The 12,341-nt window shown below is 37.9% G+C and overlaps 1 protein-coding gene across 6 annotated transcripts in view; it reads left to right on the top strand.

Moving 5' to 3' along the window:
* The window catches only part of LOC108250139 (endophilin-B2-like), a 52,586-nt gene that overhangs the window by 21,435 nt on the left and 18,810 nt on the right, over nucleotides 1-12,341 (top strand). For 4 of the 6 annotated variants that reach the window (XM_017439878.3, XM_017439875.3, XM_037976726.1 and 1 more), the window contains 2 exons: nucleotides 4,568-4,701; nucleotides 5,586-5,678. In XM_017439878.3, the coding sequence (XP_017295367.1) occupies nucleotides 4,568-4,701; nucleotides 5,586-5,678 (227 nt within the window). Of the gene's footprint in view, nucleotides 1-4,567; nucleotides 4,702-5,585; nucleotides 5,679-5,785; nucleotides 5,798-12,341 lie in introns of all 6 variants that reach the window. The other 2 variants (XM_017439874.3, XM_017439876.3) reach the window with 1 other exon arrangement.

The following is a 12,341-nucleotide window of genomic DNA, read 5'->3' as shown; positions in this document are numbered from 1 at the left end:
TCTCTATATATATATATATATATATATATATATATATATATATATATATATATATATATATATATAGGAACTGGGGGTCAAATCCCTGACCCTCCAACTGTAACAGCTGCCCAGTGACAGGGTGGTTTTACTAAGTTGCTGCTTGAGTCCAATCAACAAGAGGATCTACATTTTTACAGCCCATTTTATATATATATATATATATATATATATATATAATAACGAATTAATATATATTTAAATAACGAAATGCATAAAGAAATGATGTACCACAGCCTTTGTTTACTGTGTGACTGCAGTGGCTGCCGTCACAATCATAGTTAAATATTTTACTAGTTGCCAGGGTGCAGAGCTATTATTAAATGTCGAGTGTCAGAGCAAACTTTTTTGATAGTGCCAGCAAAAAAGGCACAACGCCAAAGAGAAGCATGGCAGACAGCAAGAAGCCTGAAAAGAACACCAATAAAGTAATGGAAGAGATACTGAAGGTGAATGCAACTCTGGAAGTGGTTGCAAGAGGTGTTACCACAATTAAGGAGATTACAAAAAAACTGAAGGATGCAGTGGATAACATAAATAACACTTGGAGATGCAGAACAATGGATATCTGATAATTAGGATGTGGATGTGCAGATGGTGAAAGATGTAAAGAAGCACAATAAGAAATTGGAGACACTATGGACAATAGGTGAAGACCTTGAAAATTGAAGCAAGAGAAATAATGTAAAATGTGTGTCACTGAAATAAAACATGGAGCAGAAAGACAAAGTAAGGGAAAATGTAGAAAGAATCCCATTGTAGAGGCTGACCTTAACAGGTCAGGAATTTGAAATTGAATGTGTACACCAGGTGTCACCAACATGGTGCCCGCGGGGACCACATGAGTCGTCCGCTGGCCTGTTCTAAAAAATAGCTCACCATAGCGCCACGTATCAGTGAGCTGCATCTAATTTTTTAGTTGCTATTCTTTGGCCACCATGAAGTTAAATGGAAAAATGATTTTGACAACAGCCGGACTATATGCAAGTTGTGTACATGTTTCCACCTGATGGAAGAGAAAAACTGCTGCCACTGCTAAAGATAGCATCTTGCTGGGCCACAGCTAGTTGGTGAAGGACATTCACGAGGGAGTCTCCAGAATGTCTCAAGACAATTACAGTATGCTATAATGTGGAAGGGGGTGGACACAAATAATGTGTACAGCTTAGAATACAGTTTTCAAAAGCTGTGAACACAAAGATAGGGTTTATTTTCAAAAAGTGGCTGCACAAAATGCAGCCACATGACTTGTTGGTCACAAGGTTTCAAACACTCAGAATCCAGTGAGACTGCATCTAATTGGACTATTTACTTGCTATTTTGAGTTGCTAAACAATTTCCAACAGTCACTACCTCAAACTGCACGTTTCTGCTGCCACGATAGAACGTGATTGTCTTATGTGGAAGATACTAACAACCATTTCCACCCTTTACAACAAGACAAAAACAAAGTCATGGAAACACTGAAGAAAGCAGGTCAGATAGCTCTAATATGTGATGCATGATGGTCATCTATTGCCACAGGACCGTATGTTACTGTACTCAACATTTTGACTCCTTTTGTTTATTTAGTTCCCCAAATCTTGTTTGAATAAAAACTGTTTTGCGCTGCAGTGTAGCACAAAAGATTTTAGGGGTTTTTAGGTCTAAGAGATTGTGTGCCCAGGATTTTGTCTGAAGTGTGATTTTATAATCACTCCTGAAATCTTGAATCAGATTGTGAGGTGACTAAATGTTCCCACTATTAGTTTATCTTTTTTGTGGTCATTGACTAATTAAATGGGAACAATGACCTATTTTACCCAAAGCCATTCCAGTAGGTGACACTTACTAGAATAACTATGATCTTACAGATATTTAGCCCCTTTGCTCGCTGTAATTCTCATTTAATATGCTGTTATCTGTCTCTTGTTAGATGGAGAATCAATAGATTTGTGAAAAGTTATCATTAAAACAGCTTTCAACCAAATAAATAGTTTCAGTGTAAAACAGGTTGTGTTTATTTAAAGGTCAATCTTTATCATGTTACTTTCTCTGAGGAAACAAAATTTAAATGTAATTTCCTGAGATACTTCAAGTAAGAACAGTTTTAAATTCTAAATTGTACAAACCTTTAGTCTTGGATTAAATAATGACATAATATTTTTAATGTAAAATGTAAAACTCCTGCATATTAGGCATTACTGACTTGATTGTCATCCATCTTTGTAGATGTTACATTACAAACATTTCACAGTCAAACAGTATTGTTGCCCCTCAGCTCTTTTATCATGTTGCAAGTGATAAATGATTCATGATATAATTTCAAAGAGAGCTTTCTAAAACTGTTGTGTCATGTAGCCTGTATCTCCCAGCACATAAGTAGCCTACTAATGTAACACGGCAGTGAATGTAGGCTTCAAACACTCTCTTATTGCCAAAATCAGCTACTGAAGGTTTTTCATAAATAGTAATAATTCTAAAGTCTGTTTCCCAAGCTTATAAGAAACTCCAAATCCATGTATTTTCCCCTCAGGTTTTCTGCTTCCTCCTTTTTTTGTCTTTGTGATTTATTTATTTTTTTTCCCCTTTTCTACTTATTTTTTTCCCCTTTTTCAGTAGCAAATCAGAAGTGCAAAGAATCATACTTCAGGTTTCAATGCCTGAGCAGTGAGTCTTTACAAGCAGGGAAATTCAAGTATCTTTGAAGATCCATCTTAGATCGTTCATTAATACAGTTCAGAGCCATGTGAGTCACATTTTTATAGCATTATCTCTTGATAATTACCTAACAGATGCTATATGAGAGAAATAAAGGCACACATACAATTATTAGTGTTTTCTCAGAGCTCAGTGTCAGAGCAAAGATTGATGATTTTAACCTGTAAAAATCTACCACAGTGAAACAGTGTGCTGTTTTACACAACTTCACTGTGAATTTATCTTCAGCATTGTTTAATTAGGTGAATATAATGCTACATATTGTTGCTCAGATTTGTTCTGTAATTTACACAGCACATTTTAGTATACAGTGACCACAGTGGGTCAAATCAGATCTTAAAATATTCCGAACAAACAAACTAAAGAGAAACCCACCACACTGTCCTGCAGTAAATGTACTGTACTTTTAAAGAGCCTTTCTAGCCAACCAGGCTCCTCAAAAGGTCCTACAACACAATCTGTGCCTTCATTTACCCATCCACACAGCACTCTACTACGTCTCAACAAAGCTAGTCCTAATGAATCATTCTTTACAGACTAATCAGTGCTTTAGGTCACATTTATACACCAGTGGGGCACATCAGAGGCAATGAGGAGTTCAGCATCTTGCCCAGGGACACTTAAAATCTGAGCCACAGCTGCTGCAAGTCCACTCTGATGAATAAAATCCTTACAAAATGAACATTTTTATTTAGAAGGATTCTAAACCTTTCAGCTCATTTAAAAATTTTACCTGGGGGTTGGGAGGGGAAAGAATAAAAGCTGTATCTTCAGAATGTTCCCAAAGATGGTAGTTTAATTATTTTTAATCAGCTGCCAGCTGAAGTGACCCCACCCCCCACTCTGTTGCTTGTGTGGGGTCACATCTGTTCAGCAGGAGGTCCTACATATAGGATCAGGATGGATCGTGTTCAGATTACCAAATGTATGCGCATAAAAGAGGTCCAGACTTGAAAACATTTTCAATGCATTACGAGCTTTTAAACTTGTGCTTACTACTAATTGAATGCAATCTGCTATAGACATATCTAAATACCAGGTCTGAATGGGGAGTGTGTGTCTTGTTCACCACTGTGGTAATGTAGAGCAGTAGATGAACTGATCTGGGCCTTATCTGCAGTAATGATGGAAGAGAAGGAGACCCTGGAGGAGACCCAGAACTCTCGGGATGAATTGTGTATCCTCTCTGGGCTGGGGACACTTTAGGATCCCATAGAGAAGCTGGAGAGTGGTGCTAAAAAGAGTGCTGTCTGGGTTTACAGCGAGAATATTGACAGACCGATGGACAAATCAAGAGCTGAAACATTGAGTCAGTTAAGCAGTGTTTTTAAATGGTTTCTGACAGGATTTTATCATGAGCTTGTTCATCATCTCAGACAGACTAAACCAAATGAGCAAAGAAAAAGTAGGCTGATGCTCTTTCAGTTTGTATATGTTTATCTGCTTTTAATTTTGTTTATTTACAAATTGAATTGGCCAGTGTGACCACCTGTTTTATAATCCTAAAAGTTACTCACATTAGTCAGCTAACATGAGAAATATAAAGCACACAATTTTGTTACTGTCCTTCTTACTCAAAACACATGTAGGCTTTATTTTAAGAAGTGGAAGTTTGTCAAGGATATGTGTAAAGGAAAAAATAACACATTTTCTATATTTACATAAGAATGGCTGCTTCTATTGCATTTTATTTAAACACAAAGGAAAAAGGTTTTGAATGAGACAGAAATATAATATTTGAGAAATAAGTGTGCTAATTAGATCTAAAAGCAAAAGTTAGATTTAAGTGGATGATTTGTGGTGAGTCTCTGTGTTTGTGTCTTTGCAGGAAACACATTGATGATTGTGGGGGACTATGAGAAAAGATTAGGAGCAGCAGAGAGGGAGTTCATCCAAACGTCAGCCATCAGTTTCCTTACTCCACTCAGGAACTTTCTGGACGGAGACTGGCGAACTATTTCAGTGAGTCCGAAACCCCACATTCGTTGTATACCTACCATTAGACCGGCTGTCCAATTGATACTTGTAGCAGGACAGTATTGAAGAATTGGTCCAGTGTTGCAGTTTTACTCATTCTTTCTTCAAAACAATACTGATGGGGCAATAAAGATGGAATTAAAAGTGAATGTTAAGCTTTATTTTAATTTGTATACAGTAAATAATACACTTTCTCAGGTGCAAGTGATAAAAAATTAAAGGCTTATCATCCTGAAGGATGCTTATCACCTGCTTCCATTCGCATTTGCTTAGGTTGATTAGCTGTGGTGGCCATCTTGAAATGGATTGGCTCCAAAAGTTTGTAAGTTGTAGATGTATGTCCAATGATTACTTTGTGAGAGTTTAATTAAAATCTATACAGTGGTTCATGAGATCTTTTGTTACCACAACAGACAAACGAACAGATGCGCACACACACAGGGGCAAAAACATTATTGTCTTTTCACATTTGGCTGAGGGTGATAAAAACAATGTTCAACATTTTCATTCTTTGGGTGATTAGGCTGCTGAACCTTCCGTAACACTCAACACACCGCTGGACAAGAGAAATGTAGCTTTGTTTCATCGGATATTTACTTATACGAAATGACAAACAAACTACTGTATTTTTATATACTTGTGTGATCAAGACATGCATTTTAAAGTCCTAAATATCCACAAAAATACTTAAAAGTAGTTTCTATCCATGAAAGTCAACATTCATGCTTTAGGTGCTCCATACTGCAAAACATGTATAAAAATCACTTGAAGAGCTATATTTCAGTTCAAATCAGAGCTTAACAAGCATGATTGTTGTACTTACATTTCTACAGCTGATTACTGCTAACAGGAGTCATTATGTTTTATAGAAAGAGCGTCGTCTGCTGGAGAATCTTCGACTGGATCTGGATGCCTGTAAAGCCCGTCTGAAGAAAGCAAAGATGGCTGAAGCTAAGGCTGTGGTGAGTCCTTTAGTGCGTTCAGCTTTTCTTTTAATCATTCTAATGCATAATGTTTACGTGCTGGCAGTAAACATCCCTAACTGTCTGTATATTGACAACCTTTGCAGTGCGAGGGTGAAGTAAGTATTAAAAACTGCATACAGTATGACCTTCACTTGGGTTGTTTTTTCAGTCTGACTTGGTCCAAACGTTTTGTGGTGCTATTAAAGACAAGATACAATAAATAAAGAGTTTAAAAAGCAAAACAGTGGACTGAAAAAACCTTGACAACCTCAAGTTTACTCTTTGAAAACAGAGTGTGCTTTCAACAGAAGCCATTGACCAAACAGCAACACATTGGTCTGTGACAGACAGCTTATAAAAACTCTGCTGTTTTTGGTTTGTGCTCTTTTTTTCCATTGTATTTTCATCAATGAAAAGATTATTTTTCATTTTCAATGACTGTTTAATATTCAGACTTAGAAAAGTATCTATTTTCTCACATTCAAAGAAGATTAGTGCCTGAGGGAAACATTATGGAAACAGAGCAGCTGCTTAATACTTGTTCTTTTTAGTTAAATTCTACTGGTAGGCCTGATTATTTAACTGAATTTGTTGCAAAATGCAGGAGTTTAGAGATTTGATCAAATAATTTGTAAAATTATCATAATATTCATGTCAAAGTGTCATAATAAGTGTCAAAATAAAAATCACAAACCAGTTAAATAAGAATCACAATATTACTATAAGTAAAAACTCAAAATCTACAGGTTAGTCTTTTTATGTTACTATTTATATTTATTTACACTCCTCTCTCTAAAAGTATTGGTACAGTGAGGAGAGTTTTTTTACTTCTGTTGTAGACTGAAAATGTTAGGGTCCAACACCATACATCCGTCCGCAGAGCCACACAGACAGATAGACATTCATGTACACCTAGAGTTATCAGTTAACCTAACGTGTCTGTTTTTGGTCTGTGGGAGGAAACCAGGGTACCTGGAGAAAACCCCAGGCAGGAGGCGAACCTGTGCCTGGGTTTGACATCAAAAGATGAGTATTAGACACAAGAGCAACCTTTCAGCTTTTATTTCCAGGTGTTTATATCTGGATCAGATACACAACTTAGAAGATAGCATTATTTGTAATCGAACACCAAGGTTTTAGGTGAGCAAATGTATTGCAACAGATAGATTTAAAACAGATAGAAATGAATAAAATTTAATATCTAGTTGCAAATCTTTTGCAGGCATCAAGCCTGTGAGCCACTGGTATCATCAAACCTTTGCATTCTTCTTTTGTGATGCTCTTCTAGGCTTTCAGCACAGCTCATTCAGTTGTTGCTGTTTGTTTTGGGGGGGTTGGTCCCTTCAGTCTCCTCTTTGGGCAGGTAAAAATGCAGCCATATGAGGTTGAAGTCTGAATTTTAACTTGGAAAATTCCACCTCTTGCTCCTGATGATTACCTTTTGTTGTTTTGGTTGTGTGTTTTGGATCCAATGAGATGATCTTGCTGCATGATGAAGGATCTCCTAATCATTTTGGTTGCATCTTTCTTTAAATGGGCATACTAAATGTTTCTGTAGACTGTAGAACTTTTTTTAGCCTTCCCATCACTTTAGTAAAGGTTCATCTGTGTCTCATCAGTTTATAAAACTTTGTCCCAGATTCTTTGAGCCTTGTCTTTGTACACTGGTCAAAAAATAAAGGGAACACTTTGACAACACAATATAACTCCAAGTAAATCAAACTTCTGTGAAATCAAACTGTTCATTTAGGAGCAACACTGATAGGCAATCACTTTCACATGCTGTTGTGCAAATGGAATAGACAACAGGTGGAAATTATTGGTAATTAGCAAGACACACTCAATAAAGGAGTGGTTCTGCAGGTGGGGACCACAGACCACTTCTCAGTACCTATGCTTTCTGGCTGATGTTGGTGGTGCTTTCACACTCGTGGTAGTATGAGACGGACTCTACAACCCACACAAGTGGCTCTGGTAGTGCAGCTCATCCAGGATGGCACATCAATGCGAGCTGTGGCAAGAAGGTTTGCTGTGTCTGTCAGCGTAGTGTCCAGAGGCTGGAGGCGCTACCAGGAGACAGGCCAGTACACCAGGAGACGTGGAGGAGGCCGTAGGAGGGCAACAACCCAGCAGCAGGACCACTACCTCTGCCTTTGTGCAAGGAGGAACAGGAGGAGCACTGCCAGAGCCCTGCAAAATGACCTCCAGCAGGCCACAAATGTGCATGTGTCTGCACAAACAGTTAGAAACAGACTCCATGAGGATGGTATGAGGGCCCAACATCCACAGACGGGGGTTGTGCTTGCAGCCCTACACCGTGCAGGATGCTTGGCATTTGCCAGAGAACACCAGGAATGACAAATTTGCCACTGGCGCCCTGTGCTCTTCACAGATGAAAGCAGGTTCACACTGAGCACATGTGACAGACGTGACAGAGTCTGAAGACGTTGTGGAGAGCCATCTGCTGCCTACAACAACCTTCAGCATGACCAGTTTGGCAGTGGGTCAGTAATGGTGTGGGGTGGCATTTCTTTGGAGGGCTGATGCTGATGTTTTCCTTGGTCTTCCTGTTGGACATCTGTTACTGAGTACAAAAGTGGTTTTTGTTTTTTTCTTCAGCACATTCCAGATGGTTGGGCCATTTATGGCCAATGTATATGCAATGACTCTAATTGATTTTTCCTCAGCTTCAAAGTAGCTTGTTTCTCACCCAAACACAGCTCTGTTTTTCATGTTGGTTACACCTCTATTGACTATATATGTAGTCTGCACAGGCAGAATCCAAATCTGAACCTTAGAGGAGACAGTCAGCGCTGATCAATGTAATAGGGCAAACCTGGGGTAAAAACAACTTTCAGTCACACGCTTGTGGGTGTCCATGTTGGAGGACCCTCAAACAGGATAAAAACCAGCACTCATGAGGAGATGGAAAAAGTCAACAACAGGCTTCAGCAGTTTTCTAGAGCTCTGAATGTTTTTTTCCTTTTAATTTCTTCAGAAAAAGAGTTGTACAAATATCTCACCACTTACGTTCTGGACAAGGGTCACAGCATCAGTGATCAGGCAGAAAAGTAACCGACCCATCTTTACCAAAAAATGAAAAGAACAACCCCCAACCACTCTACAATCCTACTTAAATAGATACTCTGCCACTACTAAACAAAACAGTTACAAATAAGTCGATACAAATTACTAAGAAAATGATCAAACACACACACACACACACACACACATAACTGTCTACCAACTTGTATAAATAATGTACAAAACAACAAACGGAACAAATCAAACAAAAGTTTCAGTCCACTTTAACCCTCAGCTTCACCCAGTGGTCTGGCCCAATAAGACAGGTAATTAGGGAATTCCCTCTAGGCTGCCAACATGTGTGCACTCCATGACACCAGCCCTCAGGAAGTTGAACTCAAAGAAAAAGTAGTTATTTTTCAAAATAAAAGCATAACAAAGCAGATTTCCTGTTGGTGTCTGTGTGGACTTCACCTTAGTGAGGGAGATGATTCGCAGCACCCTCACCATGCTCTTATACTTTTGCTCACCTATAAATTTGGTCTTTTGTTGCAAATAGTTCTATCTTCTATGTTTATCTGATCTAGATGTAAACACCTGGAAATAAAAGCTGAGATGTTGCTCTCTTGTCTTCATCTTGTGGTGTTAAACACAAAGGTTTTCAGTCTACAACAAAAGGAAAAGAATTGTCCTTATACAAGTGTATATTCCACTTGTATGGTTTCTTTTGCAATCGAATAAAAAAAACATTTTTATTTATTTCTCTTAAAGAAGTCACCGTTTATCACTCTGAGTTTCAGCTAGAAATACGTTTCAAAACTCAAAATTGTGGGGAATAGAGAAGAGGGAGGAGGGTCAAGACATCCGGAACACAGATACAGATATTTAAAACAGTCAGCTATAACATTGTGACCACTGGCATATTGTTAAGTTAGATCATTTTTTGCCACCAGAACATCTGAAGTATCTAGCCCATAGCAGCAGATCTTTTTTGGGGTGGAGTTCTCATAGATTTAGCCTGTTTCCTACAGATGACATCAGATTGGTATCTGGGTGAACTCTTCAGAGGTTTGTTGTGTTCTAAAGAGATTTTGCAGATCCCAATAATGTGATCAGAGTCTACAAATAATGCTTCAGTGTGAATAGCAGAATGGACGCAATATTGTGCTACAGATGCATGCATGGATGGATGGATATGTAGGCCGTTATTATCATTGTAAATCTCAACAGTTACAAAATTTAGTAAAAAATCTTGATGCAGAATAAAGAAAACATTTTTCACATCTTATTGAATATTGGGATACCAAGATGTATTTAATTTATTCATTGCACATGTTATCTTCCTGTTTAAGCATTTAAAACATGGCTGTATTTAGTGCAGTGACTATAGAAGAAAAGCTGTTTTTCAGTCTGTTTGTCTGTGAATTTAGTTTCCTGAAACACCTACCAGAGGGGAACATCTCAAACACATGATGGCTGGGATGTGTTGAATTGAATACTGAGGGATTCAAGCTATATTTAGGGAGTGTAATGTGCAAATGTCTTCAGCAGAAGAGAAAGACTGCATTTATGATGACCCTTTGACATTCTGTTTTCTGTGCAGCTGAGCAGCTGATGAACCAAGCAGCAAAATAGATGCTCAAGATTCTTTCAGCAGGACTCTGATAGAAAGTCACCAGCAATTTTTTTATTTTTCTTATAAAATTAAACATCTGCTGTGCTTCATTTACCAGTGCAGCCAGTACCTCACTGGATTGTGACTGTTGGGGACTACTTAGGGACTCCAAATTGTGAGAAAATGGACAAATGTTCAGCTGCAGTCTTACTGATATTTGAGTGTTGTGACCAAGCAACCAGTGAGCTGTGCAGCCATATATTCCTCAGCCATTTTTTGAAAATTATAGCCAGTTTTGTCTGCATGGCTTGCAAAACTGTTTTCTAGATTATGTACACAATTTTGTTGTTTAGTTGCACACTTCCACCCTTGTTGTATTTACCTCAGCCCATTTTGCAACCACTTTAGCAGCCGCTCTCCCCTTTATAAATTTAATTTACTGGAGTACACTTAAGAACTTAAGACCTGTTTGATGTGGTTAGAGCTGGACATTTGGGCCTGTAGCCTCGGATGAAGAGAACTCCTGTGCACATGTCAAAATTAGCTTTAGTGCTCTAGTATTACAGAAACCTAACTGAGACAAGTTTGGGAATTGAAGGAACAAAACTGAACGTCTGTGACTTGCACAAGGAAATTGAGAATGCCTGCAAATGTTTCAAGACATTTTGGAGACTCCCTCGTGCTGTTTTCCAACTACTCTCTAACAGTGGCAGCCCAGTAAGATACTAGCTTTAGTGTGCAAAATTTGTCATTCATGTGTGCACCCAGGAACTTGAAGACCAGTACCTGCTCCATGTGGTCCTCATGTATGTTCAGAAGCTGTGAATCAGATTTTATCTGCCTGTAATCAAGGATTAGTTCTTTTGTTTTTGATGTGTTGTTCAGCCTTCATCACACTAACAACTTCTGGACTTTGTTTCTGTATGTAGTTTAATTTTTTCCAGAAATGAGTCCCACCAATCCCACCATTTACAGATTTAATAATTAGGGTGGTGTATGTGTTTTGTTGCAGTCATAGGTATCGGTTGTGCGGTTTAAAATGAAGTTTTTGATCCAGTAGCAGATGGTATCAGGCAGGCAGAGCTGTATGCAGAGCTGTGATCATGTCATCTTCAGTAAATTTGTTGAGCGTTAACAAATTTAGTGGTAGTCATTCAGGTTACTGATGGTAGTTTTCAGCAGTAAGATGGTTTTCAAACTATCAGAAAGTTTAAGATTATAGTGAAGACCAACAGCAAACAAGATGAGCAGTGGCGCTGTACCTGTCAGTGGTCATAACTGTAAAGAATGATAGTCAAAAAGCAGTCCGATGTGAAAAGATTGATTTTATATTTTTGTCTTTTTTTGGAATGTTTTCATACAAGTGACAATTTAGATAATAGTTGTGTAAGTTCTTGCATTAAATCTACAAACTCTTGCATTTTTAAAACCCTATGTACTTTAATACTTACATTCTCACATAGAAAATCCTGTTTTTTTGCCTCTTGCTTTACCAGCAGGTGGCAGCAGAGCCTGTTTAATTTTCAGACAAATTTAATAGTTTCTTATGTAAAACAACACAGGCCAAATCATATGCCCAAAGTCTTCATAGATCACACACGTCATCACACCACTTGCAAAAAAAAACGCACTCACCAGTCATGAAGCTCACTCAGTTGTTTTATTTTGTTAGTAAAAAAATTTCAAATTTGAAACAAGCATCATACTGTTTAACAGCAGTAAATTCTGGCTTTGTAAAACAAACAGCAAAAAGTTAAACAAAAATGTTGTAACTTTCTGTTTTTCCTTATAGATCAAGTAAGAAAAAAAATTAATTATGTCTTAATCTGCATTTTCAGAACAAATATCTGCTTAAGTCAAAGTCTGCAAATGAGACTCTAACAGGTTTTACAGCTTGCTGATTGACAAGAAACCCAACAAGAGAGCTGTGACTTGTGGGAAGATATTCTAAAACTGCTTCTTAAAGGTTATTTGGCACCGAATCTGGCAAAACATGTTAATTTTAGATACCAATCTTAAGC

Source organism: Kryptolebias marmoratus, linkage group LG1 (assembly GCF_001649575.2).
Source record: "Kryptolebias marmoratus isolate JLee-2015 linkage group LG1, ASM164957v2, whole genome shotgun sequence".
NCBI classification, from domain to species: domain Eukaryota; kingdom Metazoa; phylum Chordata; class Actinopteri; order Cyprinodontiformes; family Rivulidae; genus Kryptolebias; species Kryptolebias marmoratus.
Note: the sequence above shows the minus strand (reverse complement) of the source record. Positions and strands in the feature narration are given on the sequence as shown.